Here is a 22,174-nt window from a genome sequence, read left to right as displayed (position 1 = left end):
TTTGGCTGGTGTCTGTCATACTGGACTCTCTGTCTTTATTTTATTTTATCTTTTGGTTAAACATCGCCCTCTAGAGCAAGGTTTTAAAATTGCCGCAAACCTCAGTAAAAATCCAAGCTCACATGTTTCCATTTGAGCATTGCCAAGAAGTTACGTCAACAATCACTTCATAACCTAGTGTTTATGACAGTATTATCTAACCCTTGGTGTTGGGAGAGTTCCATGTTATGACAGCGAAATTCTCAGAATCAGATGTTTTCCCTGGATGAAAATAATCACGACTGAGTAGTGTGCAAGGGTATTTAATTGAAATTAGAAAGGGAGCTTTACTGGCTTTGGTGCAGTTCTTTGGTATGAAACAGTAAAATTGACTTTTTGGCACAAACCAGATGTCTGTTTTATTTCAGGGTTCTTTAAAGTTCTCGAAATCCCCCGAGGAACGAGGCACTTACTGATCCAAGAGCTAAAAGCCACCTCGCACACTCTAGGTATTTTAAATTCGAGTTTGTTTTTTCTTCCGTGCCAGATACTGGAATGTAGATTTGCTCATTGCAGTGTTGTCTATTTTTCTCCCATCTGCAGTGGTGAAAAATGTGGCATCAGGACAGTTCTTCATAAACGGGGACATGGAGAAGCCAGAATCCTACTCGGTCATAGAGAAGGGAGTGGAGTGGGAATATGAGAATGACAATGACAAGGAGACCCTTCAGTCAACCGGGCCTCTCAGACATGGAGTTCTGATCATGGTGTGCAACAACATGACTTTAAAATTGAATCTATAGTTACCTAAATTTCATAATAATCTCATAATATCACATTTTGTGGTTGAAATTATTTATCATCTTGATTCCTTCATTAATTTTATGATGATCTGTCGGATTTTAGATGAAATTACACGGGGATGAGGATGTGAATTTGTCGTACAAGTACTTGATGAGAACAGACTCTGACTCTGGAATTCAGAACAACATGCTAGTGGAGGACAGCGCTTATGAATGGGCCCCAAAGAAATGGTCTTACTGCTCCAAGCCTTGTGGTGGAGGTACAGTAGAACAAAGAAAATTCTCACGGTGAAACCGTTGTTTCTTTGACTTATATGATGTCCAATTTTCCACCCTTTTTTAGGAAAGCAGTACCTGCGATACGGCTGCAGAAGAAAAGTCGACAGCAAGATGGTTCATAAAAGGTTCTGTAACAAGTCCAACATGAAACCGAGAGGTGACATGAGGGACTGCAACCAGAAGGCCTGCCCTCCTCCCATGTATGTATTCACATGAGAAGCACAACATCTGTGAAAATATGACTTACAGTAGGAATCCACACTTGGATTAAAGCAACTTTTTCTGCATTCAGTTCGCCCTTTGTTCTCCTTTGTGGTTGATTTGTTTTGATGGCCCTCGATGCTCTTTCCTCTCTTTGCTGTTATATATTCTCCAGCTGGGTGACGGGCGAGTGGCAGAACTGCAGCAAGCCATGTGGAAAGACGGGCATGCAAGTCCGATCGGTGAGCTGCGTCCAGCTTTCGGATGACAACACAACGCGTGCTATCCACAACAAACACTGCAACGACAACCGTCCAGAGTCGCGCAGATCCTGCAACCGATTTCCCTGCCCCACCCAGTGGAGAGTTGGACCATGGTCACAGGTATGTGGGCTAAACTAGAGCCTTCAAGATGCTTGCACTTTATTCACATTTTGTAAGTAGTTTGTGGTGATTTTTTGCATTGTGTGTTTATTTTTTATATCCCTAGTGCTCAGTGACATGTGGTAATGGAACCCAGCAGAGACAGGCTTTGTGTCACACCAGAGACAATACCATCGGCCTGTGTCTCGACAGTAAACCAGACACCATAAGAGTTTGTCGCCTGACACCATGTTCCAGTAAGTGTTGTGCGAGCCCCACCCTGTGAGTATTTTTTATAGGTTTAAAATGTCCAGGGCAGAGATGGGCAGTAACACGTTACTTGTAACGCGTTACTGTAATCCGATTACTTTTTTCAAGTAACGAGTAAAGTAAGGGATTACTATTGCAAAAACGGTAATTAGATTACCGTTACTTTCCCGTAGGAACGCTGAGTTACTGCGTTACTAAAACCGTGATTTTCTTGCGAGAACGTCTCATGACAGTGACGTAAGCGAGTGCAACGTTCGTGACAACAGCTGTGTGCAGATCAACAATGGATCATATATCGAGTGCGGGAGAGAGTATGAGCGTGCAACGTTTAAAGCGTTTTACTTGCATCTGAAAGAGTGAGTGTAAACACAAAAAAAATATATATATATATATATTTATTTATTTATTATGTGCTGGAATGTGCAGAAAATAGGTTTAAATGTTAAACTAATTTCTTCCAGTCAGAGAATGGTGCATATAATTAAAATTTTGCTTCATGCATAAAGTTAAACGATTAAAACTAACAAAACAAGTTTTAAAAAGAGAATTTTCCATTTGATTACATTTTGTATGATGGATTATGTAGAAAAAGTAGAATTGGGCTGAAAGATCTATCGCTTTATCACCTATTCAGGTTGTAAATCATGTTTTTAAAAAGTAACTAAGTAACTAAGTAATTAATTACTTTTGAAAATAAGTAATCAGTAAAGTAACGGGATTACAGTAATTAATTACTGATTACATTTTTCAAGTAACTTGACCAACACTGGTCCAGGGTACTCACTTCATTGGGTACACCTTGCTAGAACTTGGTTTGAGCCCCTTTTGCTTTCAGAGCTGTCTTAGTTCTTCATAGCACAGATTCAGCAAGTTGCTGGAAACATTTCTCAGGGATTTTGGGCCATAATGACATGGCAGCATCACACAGTTCCATGATGTGATTTCCTCATTCCGCCACATCCCACAGGTGCTGTATTCGATTGATATCTGGTAACTGTGGAGAACTATTGAGCACAGTGTACTCATTAATATATCCAAGAAACCAGTTTGAGATTATTTTAGCTTTGTAATATGGCACGGTATTTTGCTGGAAGCAGCCATCAGAGAATGGGTACACTGCTGTCATAAAGGGATGGTCATGGTCAGTAATACTCAAACTGGCTGTGGTGTCCCCACACCTGAAAAGTGATATAAGACAGACGGATCCATGCTTTCATTTTGTTTACACTAACATTTGACCCTACCATCTGAATCCTTCAACAAAAATTGAAACTCAACAAACCAGCCATGTTTGATGTTTTTTCAGTCTTCTGTTGTCCAGTTTTGGTGAGACTGTGTGACTTGTGGAGGCACCCAGTGTGGTCTTCTGCTGCTGTAGCCCATTTGCTAGATTTAATGTGTTATGCATTGAGAGGTATTCATTGCATACCTTGGTTGTAACAAGTGTTCATTTGAGTTACTGTTACCTTGCTATCACTTTAAAGCAGTCAAAAGGCATCAACAAAGCATTTTCTCTCAGAGAACTACTGCTCACTGGTTTTGACCATGTGTACATGCATAAATGCATTGAACTGATACTTGCATTAATGAGCAGTTGAAAAGATGTACATAATGAAGTGGTGCTATAGATATATTTTGTTTCTCTCCATGTAGAACATGCAGAATTGGAAATAGATTACATTAAGTTTTTAAAAAACCGAGATGGCAACAGTAAGGGTATTCCACAAATCAGTGAGGGGCTGTGTCCATCTTTTGTATAGTGCCTATGGTTACCACAACACCATGTTTCTTTTTTTATGTTTTACATGCAGTTATTTCTGTGACAGCATTCTCCTTCTAACCAGCTACTTGCCTAAATGTGTAACTAAAGATGAAGTAAAACTGCTTGACTAACCAAATCAAGATTAAAAAAAGTAAGAACTATGTGATAAATATCTGACAAAATAGCAGCATAACAGGGGCAATAGTCCACAGTGTGAGAGTCCTGTTCTTGCCTTGCTTTGAGCCGCCATTACACAAGCGCCATGCAATCTGAGTATGGAGATTCTGCTCATGTCACCAACAGGTAATTTGGTAAAGCTTGAAAATGGCATTCAGCTGGTATTGTTGGCATGATAATACACATATAATTTCAACACATTATGTGTCGCGACCATGTAATAAATTGTCACAAGGTCGCTGTCATTGCATGTAAATATGTCAGTTCAAACTGAACCGAATTCAGTCGTAGCTTCAGCTGAAATGTCAGAGATACATTCTGGAGGCGTAATATATTTAATAAACAGATACAACTAAACTAGATTTAGCCCCTGGCATCAGTGTAGAAGCTTGGTGTGATGGTTGCTAAAATTGTTACATATTGCACATGTTCCCTTATAGTCCTTCTTAACGTTTCCATGCCTCTCTCCATGTTTCTCTGCAGAGGGCCCACCAGACCTCAACAAGAACGGCAACATTTTGATCCAGTGGCTGTCACGCCCCAACCCCAACTTCCCGAAGATCTCCTCACGTAAAACCTCCCTCTATAGTTCCCAGCCTGGCCTCCACAGCAGCAGCTGCAGCTGCATGTCTGTCCTCTGCTGGGCCCTGCCCATTTCTGTCCTCCTGTCCCTGCAGGGCCGGCCCCGGCTGGCCCCCTGACCCGCCCCCCGCCCCAAGCCTTGTGCCTGTGCCACGCCCGTGAGCGAGCGGCAAAAGCTTTCGCTTCTCTTTTGGGTGGGGGGGGATGTTGTCTCTCTCTCTCTCTGTGTCTGAGACGGCTCTGACTGGGGGAGGTCTCTGGCTCCTGCGTGTGCTAGTTGGTTCTCTCTTGCTCTGTCTCTCTCTCTCTCTCTCTCTCTAACTCTCTCTCTCTCTCTATCTCCTTTGTGGAGCATTGTGTTGTAACCGCTGGCCAGTCGAAAACTCAAAAGATCAACAAAAAATTTGATGTGAAAAGGATTTCGTAGTGGCAAGGCGAACAGGTTTTCATTGGCATCTCCTGAGATGTGTCGAAGAGCCGTTCACGTGCGAGGGGACCCCCCCCCCTCTGCATTCGGCGGCCGTGATTTGCGCGAGCTAGCTGCGTGCTATCATGCAGCTGCGCTTTTTTCTTTTTGTAGCGCATTGTCAATGTGGGGGAGAAACAGGTGTCAAAATAAACAGAAAAGGTATAAATATCTATATAGAAAAAATATATATATATACATATATATATAATATGAAAGCTTTACTGTGAATGTGATCTGAGGACATCTTTGCTAAAGTGCTCATCTGACATATTGGTTCCATTTGGGGATGAGAGTGGTGTCTCATCCCACGTTCCATTCTCAGATTGACAGGAACTCAGCACAGGGGCAGGAAGTGAAGTCAGTAAACCTTTTGATTTTTGTGGGAGGGTCTTCTGAGGTGACGACTCAAAAAAAAAAAAAAGAAAAGAAAAGAAAAGAAAAAAGAAGAAAGAAAAAAAAACAGGGTAGTTTGACCAATTGAGGTTACTTCCCATTTCACCTCATCATCAGCCATCCTCTCTTTGACTGTTATACAAAAGTTCAATAAATGCAGCTTATTTGTGCTTGCAGACTTTAAACAAATACATCTATAAATATATTTGTATTTATATATAACTATAAATATAAATCTATATGAGTAACAATAATATTAATAATGTTTTACCATGAATAAGCTGTAGCTTATTTGCCTAAAATCTTTGGACTGCTATTGATCGCTTAGATCCTTGACTGTTATGTGTATTTTTTTATTGATTTTACATGAATACAGATGAATATTTAATAAAGGTAAAGTGTTTTGGGGGAAAGGGTTAGACCTATATTATGCAGGACTTGGTCAGTTATTTGCCTCTCCATTTTCTCAGATGGATCAGTGGTTTACTGTTGCTTCTCGTTTTCTTTACGGCCAGGATCACGTTTTGTCATGCACATTTGCGTCCATCACCTGTGTGTTTGTATCGATCCGTGCGCGAGTGCACTGGTGTGCGTGTGGGTGTGGGTGCGCGTCTTTGTGCATGTGTGTTTGGGAGGATGTACGCGTTAGATGAATGAGCGTCCTTAATCGTTGTGTGATTGTGTATGTGTCTGTGTGTGTGCGTGTGTGTGTGTGTATATGTGTGTGTGAGAGGGTGCTTCATCATTTGGGCTTTTACACATTGCGATCAGATACAGAAATACCTCATAAACTTTGATTTTAGAGCGTCCGATGATCTCATTTTATTTTGGTGAACATTGAAAACATGAACAATGCCTTATCTTGGATTGAATGTAATGGCATTTATCTGTGAAAGAGATGGCTTTACTCATTCAAAGTTTCACTCGGAATAGAGGCAGCTTCAAACCAACGTAACAAACTCACACCCGCCAACCATCAAACCTACCAAGATGATGTTGGACCAATGTCTGACTACTGGGAAGGGTTTCCAAGGGCCTAGGGTATTGACACATGTGGCATCTAGAAAAAAGAAAAAAGAAAAAGAAAAAAGAAAGAAAAAAACACTTCAGACTTGTCATTGTATTGTGAACACATATTTCTGTTGTGACTATGTAGCGAGCTATCCAAGGTTTCCTTCTGCTGGAGTTGGACTGTATGAGACCAAGCCAGACCTAGCAGTGCGATACTGTATATAACATTGGTGTTGACTGTATTTAATAATGTTCATGACTGTTATCTTCTTCTATAATATTCTATACTATGGGTAACTGTTTCGTGGCTTCACTGGCCTGCTGCGTGGGGCTGGCTAACGTTTGGCTAACGTTGAAGAAACATTCAGATGGACTACGTGCACTGCGTCTATATGCACTTTGATTTATCAGGGAAATTTTATTAATGTTTTGTAAATGTTTCATATGACACTTAATGTGCCATTCCAGTTTTTACATCATCATGAAAATTATGTATTTTATTTAAGCAGCAAATATCATTTATGTATTTCGTCTTTGTTTGTTTTCTTTTGTTTTCTTTTTCTTCTTCAATCGATAAACAGATTGACTGGTTGATTTCCAAGTAATCAAGTGTTTTACCAAAGTGACTGTGAACTTGTAACTTTCGATACAGTTGAATTATTTTTCTTAAGAAAAAAAATATATCTATATATTGAGAGGGGAGGGCGGGGCGTACATCTCATTGTTTCAGTTCCTGTCATTCTCAAAAGCAAAGTTGTATCAATAAAAATCGTTTTAAAAAGTGTGATCTTTCTCCTAATGGGAATGTTCACTGGTTAGATTTTTTTTTGTCAGATTGGTATATACTGCAATACGAAAGTAGTTATTTTTGACTGGCATGGTACAAAAAGGGTACAAGTCAAGTGGTAGACTTAATATTGAACTGAAAATGTTGCACGTCTGAAAAAAAATGAAGAAACACATGAGCAGAAGCCAGAATTAGATGAAAAATCCTGATCTCTTATAGGTGCAACACAAGACTGGCGACCCTTATTTTCCCATTTCAGTTGCTCTGGATGAATCTCATCAATGCTCTTGATGTGTGGATTTTTCTCCTTTTTTCTCCTTCCTGCATCCTCTGCTAGTGGTCTGGCTTTACTACTGTACTTCTAACAGCGTGAAACCAACACGCACTTTCACTCACATGTGCATGGATTTATGTATGTGTAACTTGAGAGTAATGCCAATTTGTAACAATATAGTTTTGTTCACGTTCTTTAGCATAGAGCAATCTCACACACACATATTATTGTAGCTTCTACCTCTCTGTTCAGCTCTGTTTTTTTGTTTACAGGCCGTTGTCATGGAGACCGGTCTGTCTTCTGTCGCATGGAGGTGCTGAAGCGCTACTGCTCTCTACCGGACTACCAGCGCATATGCTGCGAATCCTGCAGCAATGTCCCTAACATAGTGCCTGTCCCCAGCTCCACCCCCAGAGCCACATCCATCACAGTTACATCTCCTCCAACCACAAGCATCCCAAGCTCTGGCTTCACCACCTTACAACCCTCCAAAGCTGTCATCACATCAGTTTCTACCATTAGTTCAGCGTCTACTGCTCATCCTCCTACATCTACCCCTACAGCTCCTCATGCCACCCCACTGAGTACCACAGAAATGATTACCATTCATTCACCGGCTACCACCAGGGCCCCTGTTTACCCTACAACTTCTTCCATAGCAATCACCAGGGAGTCCACAACCATTCGCAGTGTTACTACATACCCTCTGCCTTTGCCTCTTCCAGACATAAACAACAGCACTGAAAGTCTGGTGCACACATCTACAAATACACCAGTAACATTTGGTTTGAAAACGGACACAACAACAACCACTCTGCCAATGACACAGCCAGCAGAAAACCGTAAAAAGACAGACATCCTACAAAACTCCAAGCCTAAGAAGACTATTCCGCCAAAGAAAACCTTGAAAAAGACGAGTCCAACAGAGCAGAATCCAAAAAAGAATACGACCCCGAAAAGCATTCCAGGAAAACCCTCTATACCAAAGCTCAATCCCAATAAGAAGTCATACAGTACTCCAAAAAAGGTTACCTCGGGAAACACTTCTCCGAAAAAGACTACTCCATCGAGCACTACTCCGAAAAAGACTACTCCATCGAGCACTACTCCGAAAAAGACTACTCCATCGGGCACTACTCCGAAAAAGACTACTCCATCAAGCACTACTCCCAAAAAGATTACTCCATCAAACAATGCTCCCAAAAAGACTACTCCAGTAAAAACTACTCTTAAAAAGACTACTCCATCGAGCACTACTCCGAAAAAGATTACTCCATCAAACAATGCTCCCAAAAAGACTACTCCAGTAAAAACTACTCTTAAAAAGACTACTCCATCGAGCACTACTCCGAAAAAGACTACTCCATCAAAATCTTCTCCCAAAAAGATTATCCCATCAAACAATGCTCCCAAAAAGACTACTCCATCAAATGCTACCCTCAAAAAGATTATTCCTGCTATCACGTCTCCAAAAAAGACTACTCCACCAAACACTACTCCAGTAAAAAAGACTACTTCATCAAGCACTGCTCCCAAAAAGGCAACTTCAGCAAATAAACCCCCCAAAAAGACTCCAGGGGAAAAAATTAAACCTTCCCCTAAAAAAGATGCTCCACCAAAGTCCAATACTCAAAAGAAAACTGAACCAAAGATAAAAGTTACAAAGCACGAGCCACCAAAGAACCCAAAACCAGCACCCAAAAATGGCTTAAACTCACAGGCAAAAGTTAATCAGAATATATTTAAGGTGGTAAAGACTTTTCCAAAAAAGAAAAAACATCATGACACAACTACTCCTCCTTCAACCAAGCAACCACCAACAGAGGACTTTTTTTCTACTATTTCTTCCAGCATTACCTGTACAACAATAAACCTCCTTTTCCCTGAGTCAAAAATCAATGTGCCATACAACATTAATAACATAGAAGTTACAAATGAAACTCCATGGTGGTACCATGACAGCACAAATACTGGACCAACAACACTCAGTACTTTCGATGATCTCGTAATTCCCACTGAAAATAGTTTGGTCAAGGATGTCACAATGCCCAGGGAAGCCGTGCCTTACATAGATGTCCCAGTGACTAAAAGCGTTGACGTTTCAGTTACCAGTAGCAACAATCGTGATGGTGGTGACATCACAGTGTCTTACGCTAAAAGTGGCACAAACATATTAACAAAGCCCAAGGTTAACAAGAGTAAATTTAAGGTGGTAAAGACTTATCCAAAAAAGAAAACACATTATTACATAACTACTTTCCCTCCCTATTCAAGTGGGGAGCACCCAATACAGGATCTTTCTTCTACTATTTCTTCAAGCATTACTGGTACAGCAATGATCTCCCTTTTCCCTAAATCAAGAATCAATGCCCCATATGTCAGTAATAGCATGGAAGCTACAGATCAAACTCAATCGTGGTATCAAGACAGTGCAAATGCTGGAACAACAACACTAAGTACTTTTGATGATCTTGTAATACCAACTGAAAACAGTTTTGTTGAGGATATCACAACGCCCAATAAAGCCATGCCTTACATCACTGTGCCAGTGACTAAAAGCGTCGATGTTTCAGTCCCCAGTGATCCCAGTCACAATCCCAATAGTGATGCCATTACAGTGTCCTATAGCAAAAGTGGCGTAAACTCAAAAGCCAAAGTCGATAAGAGTAGATTTAAGGTGGCAAAGACTTATCCAAAGAAGAAAACACGTTATTACACAACTACTCTCCCTCCTTCAGAAGACAATGGTAGCAATCCCAGTGGTGATGACATCACCGTGTCCTACAGAAATGTGGGCGTGGTCAGTAACACCATGGTGATAGAGGACAGCCTCACCATGGCATTCCCAATCATAAATGGAGATGACATGACAGAGCTAAGCTCTTCACCCTGGCTGGATCAGGCGGATTACATCCCTGCGAATATACCTGTTGACACAACATCTTCAAACACAGGTACTGCCTCACCTCCCACCACAGGTACAAAGGCAAACCCAACAACCCTCACCACCACCATCTCCACTCTAAGGCCTCCACGAAGCGCTGAGAAAAACAGTGAAGACAACTCGATCGATGTTTTTTACAGCAGGGTCATCAACTCGGAGAGCGACATCTCTCAGAACAACTTGATCCCAAAGCATCGGATCAACCTTAGAGAAAGAACCAGGAACAAACGCATTCAGGAGCTCCTAGAGGAGAAGCGAAACTTTCTCTTGAGGATGAAGAGAGGCCACGCAGTACAATAAACCAAGCCTTATCATTTCTCTTATAGAGATGAACACTTTGTCTGAAAACACCGCTTATCTGCCGCAATGCTTTCTAATGGGTAGTTCCACCAAAAAAAGAAAGAAAAAAAAGCTGTCATATCAGTCAAATGTTTGCACAGTTGCTTTGAGTAAAGCCCTTTAGGGTACCGATTGCTGCAAATCGCCTTGCCTGTGCACACACAATAAAGAGAAGCAGAAGGAATTTAAAAAAAAATGTACATCCAGGATTACAGCACTTTACAAAGGTCGGCTTTTATTTCCCTAAACCGCCCTTTGTTTTGCTTAAGAATTCAGTGATAATGTAGATTTTAAAAAATGACAGTGGTACTGACACTCGCACGGCAACAAAATCTACCACCTAGAATCCAAATTTTCATCCCATTTCAGATTACAGCCCAGGACTGCAGTTTGCACAGTACAAATATGAATACATTTCAGTTGAGTGGCCAATACGCAAAGCAGACATTTAGCTTCTATTTCACTTAACTGCAAACTAAATTGCAAAAGTTTACACTGGTTGGATTCTGTTGTCATTTCCAGAGCAATTACTTATCTCTCAGGAAGTAAAGCTACAGTATGACAGTTTGATGAGGGACATTGCCAAATACTTGGTGCTTAAATGGTAAATTATAATATGTCATTAAGGTAAGCAGTACAAAAAAATAACCAGAGAAAAAGAAAAATACACATTTTTATTAAAACATTTTTACATTCAAGGGTGCTTTGTTTGTCACTGCTGCTAAAAGCAATGTCCCTCATGCATTTATTTCTATAGGAAAACTACAAAAATTTAAAAGGAAAGTATGCAAGGCTTTTTATGGTATCTCTATCCAAAGTAAAACTTTGAAGGCCAGTTTGTTATCTTTATTTTTTTTTTTGTATAAAAGGTTTTGTTTGTGCATTTAATGTGCGGCAACTGCATCTACAAGTCTTCTTGTACAATACATGTATATATGAAACAGAAGTTAATGTTTACTATTTATTAAAGACTAAGTGCCTGTGGTATTTTGCAATCACAAGCGTGATTTTTGTTATTGTGGTACATGACAATACGGACACACAAACCAGTCATGGACTCAGCTATTTGTGAGTAGCCATCAGAATTATTACAAGCTGTCCTTTAATCTATTAATATTCCTTTTTGAAATTGCAATACCTGGCACCAGGTACACATACAAAACATACAAGGTAATTCCTCTCAACATTGCACTAACATTTCTCTTGCTTTTCTTTATGACAACAAAATCTGATAATGTTAGGGCCATGATTTTTGATGTAATGTTATTCCATCCCAAAAGGCTGATTCTGTTCATCTGGACGTAGCATTTTCAGTGGGAGAAACATTTCGTCACTCATCTGAGTGACTTCTTCAGTCTCAGCTGACTGCAGGTTTCCCCAATCTTATAAACAGTACATTTGCACAATAACTGACACTAGCACAACTGAATGAGCAATGGGCTGTGAGGTCAGTTCCTTGATCATTAATATGCAAATTGTCATGACCATTGATTAATGGCCATGAGTACCATTCACAGAGAGTTGGGGAATGACTGCAATCACAGCACTGTTAGATGGCAAAAGATGTACCCTTAGGCCCCCTCCTCGATTCAGAGATGGTCTGTCCCTTTTCACGTAAATGGCCTCCTCGACTCCGCCCTCAAACCAGCGTTCCTCACTGTCTAGAATGTGTACATCCTCATCATTGAAAGGGTGTCCACTGGCCTGTAGGTGTATTGATCATTGATCAGTGGTCTTTGATCAGTGATAATGGCAATTTCATATTAAAGATCAAAGAACTGACATCACAGCCCATTGTTCATTCAGTGGGTTGGCTTCAGTTATTATGAAAATGTACTGTTTATAAGGTTAAGGTCAGGTGAGACTGAAGTAGTCATTGGATGAGTTACGAAACGTTTCTCCCATCGAAAACGCTACGTCCAGATGAATAGAATCAACCTTTTGGTATTTCTTACCTGTATAATTGAGCATGCATCAAGACAAATGTTATTACATGTTATTACAATCAGGGTGTTACCTGCGTAAGTAAAGCTACAGTATGACAGTTTGATGAGGGACATTGGTGAATACCTGGTGCTTAGACAAAGTTTAGATGGACAAAATCTAAGTAATCATGGTAAAAGTGTTGGTGTGGCATGACCAGGAAATAAACTGACCTGAACTTTACAAGATATTTGACTTTGGCAACCTTGTATACAACATTTAACCCAGGACATGAATTACCTTTTCTTTTCTTTTTTTGTAATTAAGATTCACGACTCTCTTATGTCATATGGGTTTTACTTTGATCACTATAAATTTCATATGGTCTATACTGTACTGGGTGCACAGGCCAAGCTAATAAAATAGCTTTTATGCATGACATTTTTGTAACAGAGATAAGCAATTAAAGTGAACTTTTTAGGCTTCGCATTTATTTATTCACATTTTTACTTATTTGTTCTGTCTTATTGACAGTAAAAATTGTTTTTAAATAAATAGCTTATTTTATTACACTCTTAATATGTGTCATATGAGGAAGTATTACTCTAGCGATATTTGCAAATGTATCTGAAGAGCTGTGAAACTGTGTCTCAACCACTGTGTCCTTAATAATCTTTGTGAAATAATTTGGAAATTTTCAGAATATGTCGGTGCAGAAATGTACATCCATGAAAAAAATCTTATGTGTGAACAAATTTGAAAATATACACTGACAAATATGCATTTGTTGAGCTGCAAATGTTTGTGCATATTTGTGACCCCACCCCACTTAGTGTGCACTGTGCCTCAGCACTTTATATTTATTCATTCTACGCACCGAAAAATCTCTACATACTTGGAAATACGGATTGGGAGATTTTTCTTTTTCTACATACGTCAAAATATGATTACGCAACAAGATTCTGAGAAAAGTTTTGCAGCATAATGAACACATTTACAAATCTCAGTGTGCATCCAGAGTTTCTAATCACATTACAGACACCTGGACTGAGACACACTTACACAATTCTCGGGGGAAACATTTGCAAATTCTGCAACCGTAACACCATCGAGGACAAACTCAGATTTAGAAAACAAAGTTCAAACTTCACTACAAACGTTCATTTACGTGCTCTCTCTGTTCTGTTTCTGAGTTTTTCAAACCTGGCTTGTACAGTCTATCATAAAGTGCCCACGCGACTCTTGCTACAGTCATTATAGGTTCCATTGTATCTGTCATCAGAATATTAGATTTACTCATAAATGCTTCACATAAGCATGTGCATCAAATTAAGGCTGCGTGGTCAATAACGCTGGCTGTCAGATTTCATTTTGTGCCACTTGGAGAGAAACAAAAAGCACAGTGTGTTCTTGCAATGCTGTTAAGTGTAATATTTGTATCCTCGTAGGCTCAGTTGTTGCCCTCCTCAGGTCTGAAAAGAAGAGAAATATTAATTTACAGTGGGATGTCAATATTTGCCACATTCAATGGCATAATGAAATTTATTCATTTGCTCACACCAGTAAATTTTTGGATCAAAATGATTCACAAATGAAAGTCTATGTTGAAAGGCGTTCCTCAACTCAATAGTCAATCAATAGTCCTCCAGAAATCAAAACCACTTCAATAGAGTAAAACATATGGGATCTATTCCAAGTATATGCCATTTAAAAGTCAGCATTTTTCTCCTAGCATGGTGTAACATGTTCACGCAGCCTATTAATTGTGAACCAAACATATGACTTTTTTCTGTTGTTGCTTTTACGTCATTTTACGTCAATTTATTGAACAAAAGAACGTTAAGACTGTCTAACTGACCCGATTTGACCCATGTTGGTACGATCGATAAAGAAGGTCGGCGAATCTTTCATTCAGGAGGAATCAAATCAGCTGTGGTCCACACGCACACAAACCACATGTGCAAACAGAATCTTTTCCAGAAACTAGCAGCTTTACAGGTGCAGAAGAGGAGTTCATAATGAGACGGGAAAAAGCAGATGGGCGAGTTCCGGGAACACTTCAGTTAACCAGATAAAGAACAAACTAAGGGAGCAAGATGAAGCCCAGAATTACATGTTTATGAAGAGAAACAACATAAACATGTGTAAACCGCCTGGGATTTTTATGAAGACACCTTGAGGGTATCTGCAGGCAACATTTCCTGTTTGGAAAAGCAACAGCCTTTATTTCCAAACAGGTATCCTGAAGGATGTGTTTGGTTTTTTGAGTTTGAGCAAATGTTTAAGCAGGATCTGAACCAGCACTAGTAAAAATATGACTGACTTTAGCTTGACAAGGCCTCTGTAAAACAGCAGAGCGCTTTAGATTTTGTGATAAAGAAAAAGAACTAAAGCCAAAGCAAAAGTCTTGCTTGAAGCAAAAAAGCCTCTCGAGGTCCAAATCTATATTATTTGGCGACATGAACAAATATGTCTCATGGTGCACTGAGCCTGGTAATTGTTTGTTTGTTATATTTTATGTGGATTCTTTTTTTAAAACTCACTCATGGCTTTAGGACTTGCTAGTAAATGACAGCAATCCTGGCTCATTACAGTGCTGTACTCAGTAATGTACTCCACAGATCACAAGTGGTGAATAAAAAATGTAAATCACAAGAAACACCACACAAGAAAATTAAATTAAGTAAGACTTCAGTTAATTGTGAACCATGAATTTGATTGGATTACAGTCATCCACATAAATATGCATTTTCAAACCGGACAGCTTGTATGCAGAATGATGTACGCATTATACACGTGTTATTTCTCTCCTCTTGTTATTTTGTCCACTCCCTATAATTTGATTTCTCTTTCTCAATAATTTCCAAACAACTTTTTCTTGGAAATAATCATCTTTCTGTGGAAAATTGCACTCTCTGCCCTTCAGAGGACAACTGCTGTATCCGACCATTTCCAAGAATCCCTCGGGCAGCACATTCAAGCTCCCATCAGCCATAAAACACAGCCATCCTCCTGTGACTGTCTAATTCTTAGTGAATACACAAGTGGCTGTAACTATGGGGCTAATGATGGTGAGAAGATATGCATAAAACAAGACTGAATAGATGTGTTTTACATCAGCATTAAAAGTCCAGACTTGCAGCTTTGTGACAGTGCTGACATTATCTGTAACCAGTCACACGGTGTTGTAAGCTGCATATAAACTGTTAGATGAATGAACAATTCACTTTTTTGAATGAATAAGTATTAAACTTTAATACTGTGGTAGATACGGATCTCCTTTTTTTTTAAAAATGACATTTATTAAAAAGCACAAAGCTGTATTGTAAAAAGATTTTAGAGTAAGAAAAAAGGCCATGGGTTGTAGCAATCATAACTACAGCCTTTAACAAATGTTGGTTAAAAAACACAAAAGTAATTCAAAATTTTTGTAAATCTTGGAGAAAGAAATGGGCGGTTGATTTTACATTTTGGATTTTTGGACTAACTAACAAGGTAGCTGTCTTCAGTTTAAATTTTGTTATCCAAAAAATATCATGATGTAGCTGCTAATTGGAAGTTGTTCTGAATGTTGAATAGGACTGGTCCCTATATTGCGCTCTTCTGCTCAAACTGAGCACTCCAAGCGCTTTATACAACTTGCCTCATTCATCCAAGTACTTTTTTCTATGCTCGTTCTATGTAAGTGCTTACTATCTAACATTCACACTCCAATAGAGGCATCAGAGAGCAACTGAGGGTTAGCATCTTGCCCAAAGATATTTGGCATTGAGATTTGGATTGAACCACCAACCTCTGGATTAATAGGTGACCTGCTCGACCTCCTGAGCTACAGCGACCCCAGCTCTACACAACACAAATCATATCATATTATGCTCATGTACAGTTGAAAGCTATCAGAAAGTGGGAGCTTGAGAATAATAGCCTCTGGTATGCTCTTGATAAGTCAGCTATTTCCCTGTAAACACACATAGAGCTACAGATATCATCACAGCTGTTGCTTAAAATAACCTTTTGTTTGTTGTTTCTTTCATAAATTTGCTTGCTGCTGTTTTTGTAAGAACTAGCTCGGTCATTTATGTGCCTAGTGTTTGTCATTAGCAAAATAAGCATCAACTTGTGCAGTCAGTGTGGTGCCTGTTTGTATTAAACAGTCTGTGTGATGTAACTGAGGCAAACCAGGCATGCGTGTGTGAAGCAAATTTAGTTTCTTGTGACTAGTTCATTAGAGGTCTATAAAAAGACAGAAATCTTTCTATAGGCTGATATAGGCAGATGTGTGACTCATTCTATACATTATAGGTCACGCTGCCTCCAGCACACGCCCTCACACACACGTGCAGTCATCAATACTGTAAGGGGGGAAGTGTTTCCCCCAAACACAAGGGTATATTGTTGTTTAAATACATGTTGGTTTGTCAAGTGTGAGTGAGAGAGAGATAATTGAAGCCGTACTACCGTCTCGGACATCGCCCGAGTAAACAAGGTCCTCGTCAGGCGATGAGAAGTGGGCTACTGGAAGAAGAAGGCACAAGGTACTGCTACTACGAAAGTAACCCCAACGGAAGAGGTTACATGAAGAGGAGGTGTGACCTATGGAATTTTCAATATCCAGACTGACGGCGAAACAACTACTAGCTTAGTGTTCCAACATTCGGAAGAAAGAACTGCTATCACAACTGGAGATTGATGAGATACAACACAAATGCTACAGCAAGGGAAAGCCAGAACGTCAGGTCACGGGGGAGATACGATAGAAGGAGCACTGAGTGCAAGACGAGCTGACCTGAAATACAGGATCATGACGAAGCTGGAAACTTGGACCCTCTGTAGCCACTTACCAAGACAAAGTGAAGTACCTTCTGAAGGTCTACTAGAAGATGTGAATGCAGCATTATGGACAATCCATAATGCGACCATCACCAAAACCAACTAGCTGATCTACACCATGGCAGCAGTGATCACAGAGATGCTTGGCAAAAAGATGAACAGCCAGAAGAAGCCGTGGCCTCCATGGAGAAGGATAGTAGAGGCCAAGATCAAGGTGGCAGAGAGGGACAACTATCAGAGCTGCAGAAACATGCAATGAAGAAAGGGATGCCTAAGAAGTACAAGCTGCTTATACCTGAGGCATTGGAAACTGCCACACAAACATTTACAGCCTTAGCCAGTCGATTGAAGAGATATTCCAGAAAGACAGCTATCATAGCAGATAAGATGAAGAGGCACATGACTTAATACATGAGCAAGGAATTTGTAGGAATACCAGAGGGTTGAAACACCAGCTCCTGGTAGATAGATCCATCCCTGGAGACTACAAGACCAGACTCACCAACCTGTGCACCACCTGGATTGACTACGATAATGACACAATGCCCCCCCCAAATGGACCCTGGAATTCCTTGAAATATGCAAGATCAACAGGACTCTAATAGCCTTAAGCAGGAACTTATTGGGGATGGGGCAAACAACTCTAGATGCCAACTTAAAGCCAATAGCACAAGTCACCATCAAGTATGGGATCTATTAAGGAGATGCTCTGTCCCTGCAGTGAGATCATTGACAAGACTGGCTATGGATACCGACTATGTTATGGAGCAACCATCAACCACCTCCTCTACATGGATGGCATCAAGCTGTATGCCAGAAGTGAACGTGACATAGAATCACTGATCCACACCACCAGGATATACAGCAACAACATTGGAACGTCATTTGTAATGGGGAAGTGTAGACGGATGATAACAAAGAGAGGGAACTGCACTACCAGAAGGCAACATTGCAGACACTGAGGACAGCTACAAGTACCTGGGAATCCCACAGACAAATGGCAATCACGAACAGGCCGCTAGGAAAGCTGCAACCACCAAGTGCCTGCAGAGGGTAAGGCAAGTCCTGAGGAGCAAACTGAATGGGAAGAACAAAATCCTGCTCATCAACTCCCATGCCCTGCCGGGGATCAGACACCCTGCTGGGATAATAAGCTGGCCAAAGGAGGAGAAGCCAAAGATATCAAGATAAGGAAGCTTCTGACCATGTATAGAAGGGTTCACCCCAAATCCAGCACCCTGAGACTGTACGGTAAGGAGCAAGGCCGAGGACTGGTGTGTCAGAACCACAGTCCAGGATGAGACAATAAACATCTTGAAGTACATCAGGAAGAGGGCCACAACTGACCGACAAAAACTGAATCCTCTTTACAAGCAAGAAGTTTGCCCAGCAGAATATTATCGTTTAAGATGAACAACCCAAATAAACTGTAAAAGAGGCTTCTAGATTTAAAGGAAATCAATTCAATTTTAATAGCAATGAAAGTCTGATTAGGAGAAATGAAAAGGATTGTGTGCATCCCACCACCTGCGACCCAGTTTTGAAGTCTTTACCCAAGTGACAAATAGCAGCCCCGTTTACCACGAACTGCAGAGGAGACACTGTTTTTGTTTACGTAACTCTCTTTATGTCTGCTCCAAATCCTCGAAATGCTCTTTTTTTTTCCAAATAGTCCAGTTTAAGACAAGCTAAAGTGTTTTTGGACGAGTGTCTAAATGTGTTTTTAACCAGAAATTCAAACTGTTTCCTGGTGGGCTCCGAGTCTTTGTTTCTGTAAACTGCAGTCTGCTAGTGCTTGCCACTGAGTATTAATGAAACATAATAAAACATAATAACACAATAAAACACAGTCTATGAAAACTCAATCAGGTGTAAAAGCATTTCAATTTTTAAAGGTCTAAAAAGTCAGAAATGTATCTGCAGAGGGGAAGTGTTGACTCATGTGAATCATGAGACGGGTTTCCATAAGTCAGTGCTCCCATGATCGCTGCAAGGTGTTGTTTGCATTATGTGCACACACGTGCACACGCATAAACACACACACACACATGCATACACAGAGCAAACATGCCCATCTGATCAGATTATCTGCATAATGTATGTCACACGATTTACACAGCATGTTTCTGAGTCTCCTTCCTCTTCCCTCTTTCTTCTGCATCTGTTTTTCTCGCTCCATCAATACAGTCAGCCAGAGACAGTGCTGGGGCTGAGGAAATGGATGGTGTGTCTATTTTTAGAAGCAGGGAAGGAGGGCAAACCAAAAGTAAGCGAGGGAGAGAGGGAGCAAGAGAGAGAGGGAGGAGGAGGAGGTGGAGGAGAGGGAGGGGGGATGTGAGGAGAAGATAAACCTGCATTCTGCCTCTGCCTCTGGTCAGAGACAGTTGAAGCTTCACAGCACAATTAACAAGCGGCAGCAGATGAAAACAGAGGATCGTAAATAAAATTGAGGAGACAAAAAAAAAAGAGAGAAAGAGAGCGACGGATGCAGGCTGCTATTTAAAGCTGCACCAGGAGAAGAGACAAGAAAAGATTCGGTGGACTCAACAAAGATCTTCCGTAAAGGTGAGGGTGAAGGCAAATTGAGCAGAAAACCTTTACATTATTCCTGAGAATGCATGACGAACACACACACAGAGTGCCTGATTTGTGCTTCAGCCTCGAGCTGCCGCCGTGGAACCATTTTTAGCTGTTGTATACAGAAGGTGTGGTCTATATTTAGCAGTGGTTACACCTTGGAAGAAACTGGGAGAGGCTGGCATTTTGGTTTGGCTTGCGCTATTTTTGTCATGAGGTCAATACAAGCATATATTGTGGGCTACGCTCGGGGTTATAACAACTCGGCGCTCCACACTCTGAAACAGTTTGAGGCTTTACGTGTCTGAGATCCCACGAAACAGTCTTCTGTGTGTGCAGCCTCTCGCTGGGATTGTTTGTATATTGAACGGTCAACACACACAACTCCAGAGTAAGCAGCGCACGGTGCCTGAAATGAAGGGAAGGGAGAGGAGAGGTTTCTATGTTTACTTGGTTTTATCGATACAGCCAGCTGTTGTAGTCGGTTGTGTTTTGGGAGCTTCGAGCAATGTGAGCAATGTCCAGATGCACATTATGTCATTAGAAAAACACATTAGACTGATGAGGTGATTAAACAAGAGGCTTTTCAAAAGAAACTGAGGAAAAATTGTTGCAAATACAATGCAACACAACAGTGTGTACGAATGAGAGATTAACTCCAGAAGTTATAAGTCAGTTCGTGAGATAATAGTGCACAGATTTTTTTAAAATTTGTATCGTGTGGAGACACATACTGCAAGTTTCGACATAAATGACACACAAACAGGGCTCTCACTTTGTAAACTAGGAATTAAGATGCATCTGACCCTATCAGGAATGTGTCACATATATCAAAATATCCAGTTTTCCAAATGGTGATTATATTTTCCTAAAGGATTCCGCTTTTTTGAGACTTGGATGCAGTATTTCACATTACACAGTTTTTTTCCCCATCTAAATGAGACCTCTCCCGTCTTGTCTTTCTCTCAGCTATGCGGCCACGGTCCAGACTGCCGTCCAAGAGGAGACTGACGCTGCCCACAATCAGAGAGGGCAGCGAGGAGACGGTTAGAGATTTGAACGAAGCCAACACGCTCCATAATGCTGGTCACTGCCAGGCTTTGTCATCGGAGGACTACCTCCTCTCCATCTGCCACCTGGCCCACCCCACTTTTCCCAGCCAGGATATTTCCCCGGACAGTTTCCACACACAGCAGCAGAACACTGCGCAGCAGAAGCTGAGGCCATCGTGGATTGAATACAACCCGAAAGAGGAGGCACGTGCTGCTGATGCGCAGCAGGCAGAGGGGAAAGAACTAAACAGACAGCTGAAGTTTGGCAACTCTGACCCTCTTGAGTATATTTATGGACACCAGAACAGCTTCGCTACCATCTCAGGAGGTAGGAGGAGAGCATTTGTCGAGGGGAGGTTTATGAGGCAGCACGGCAGCGTATGGGAGAGCAGAGTGTGCGTGCGAGCCCACAGCATTGCCCTTGGTTCAAATCCAGATTTCCCACAACAACATGAGGGCAGTTGCTCTGAATTAAACAGCAAAACTGACACTTCAGTTCCAAACATCTCCCCAAAACACACCTTGGCCAGGTCGGAGGCCAGCATAGCTTGCAGAAAGGCAGAGGGAGAGAGGCTGAATCCAGCCATCAAACAGTCCCTCATCTCTCAGTGGATCTCTGACTGCAGGCTGGCGTGGAGGGAGGCACGCACTCGAGCCTGTATGCTTCCTGCCATTGCCGAGGTGTAGCGTGTAAATGGACAGTCAATGTGACATTCTCCAGTAAAATATCCTAATCTTTTGTGTCAGTGCATGAGACATTGACATTAGGAGACACATAGAAATACACATTTGAAAAGATACAGAGACAAGTAAAGACTACTACAATTGTCCATCTGTAACATTATATCAGTGTTAATATTTACTATTACAACCTTTCTGCTCTTAATGTATGCCAGTGATCATAACAAACCATGAAAATGAGCAATTCTGTAATGTCCTTTTTAATATCTTCCAGTGTTTGTAAATGACATGAAGAAATAAAGCAGTCTTTTGATACTCTCTCTCAGATCATGTGAAACGTGCTTTTCCCCTCAGCTGCAGGCTTTATTTTCCTGCACACGGAGACCCTTCAGAAATGAACTCCACTCTTGGCTCTGCTGGTGCCAGGCGCCGAAGTTTCTATGGTAACTGTCATGGGATCCTGCACTGGTAAACACAAG

The 22,174-nt window shown here is 40.9% G+C and overlaps 2 protein-coding genes across 3 annotated transcripts in view; both read left to right on the top strand.

Annotated features, from left to right (window-relative positions):
• Positions 1–11,389, top strand: part of LOC102778260 (A disintegrin and metalloproteinase with thrombospondin motifs 2-like) — a 137,166-nt gene extending 125,777 nt beyond the window's left edge. For both annotated transcript variants that reach the window (XM_087849273.1, XM_087849270.1), the window contains 8 exons: positions 408–488; positions 583–746; positions 886–1,042; positions 1,126–1,261; positions 1,438–1,645; positions 1,752–1,881; positions 4,317–4,403; positions 7,622–11,389. In XM_087849273.1, the coding sequence (XP_087705399.1) occupies positions 408–488; positions 583–746; positions 886–1,042; positions 1,126–1,261; positions 1,438–1,645; positions 1,752–1,881; positions 4,317–4,403; positions 7,622–10,593 (3,935 nt within the window). In that variant the 3' untranslated portion in view covers positions 10,594–11,389. The remainder of the gene's footprint in view (positions 1–407; positions 489–582; positions 747–885; positions 1,043–1,125; positions 1,262–1,437; positions 1,646–1,751; positions 1,882–4,316; positions 4,404–7,621) is intronic.
• An 8,322-nt stretch (positions 11,390–19,711) lies between these two features.
• Positions 19,712–22,012, top strand: si:dkeyp-72g9.4 (uncharacterized). Its single transcript, XM_006781479.2, has 2 exons — positions 19,712–19,950; positions 20,932–22,012. The coding sequence occupies exon 2, from the start codon at positions 20,934–20,936 to the stop codon at positions 21,699–21,701; it is 768 nt and encodes a 255-aa protein (XP_006781542.2). The 5' UTR covers positions 19,712–19,950; positions 20,932–20,933; the 3' UTR covers positions 21,702–22,012.
• The last annotated feature ends 162 nt before the right edge of the window (positions 22,013–22,174 follow it).

This window comes from Neolamprologus brichardi, chromosome 2 (assembly GCF_056152115.1).
Source record: "Neolamprologus brichardi isolate AB-2024 chromosome 2, ASM5615211v1, whole genome shotgun sequence".
NCBI classification, from domain to species: Eukaryota; Metazoa; Chordata; class Actinopteri; order Cichliformes; family Cichlidae; genus Neolamprologus; species Neolamprologus brichardi.
The sequence above is the reverse complement of the archived record's forward strand: the minus strand, read 5'-3'. Positions and strand labels throughout refer to the sequence as shown.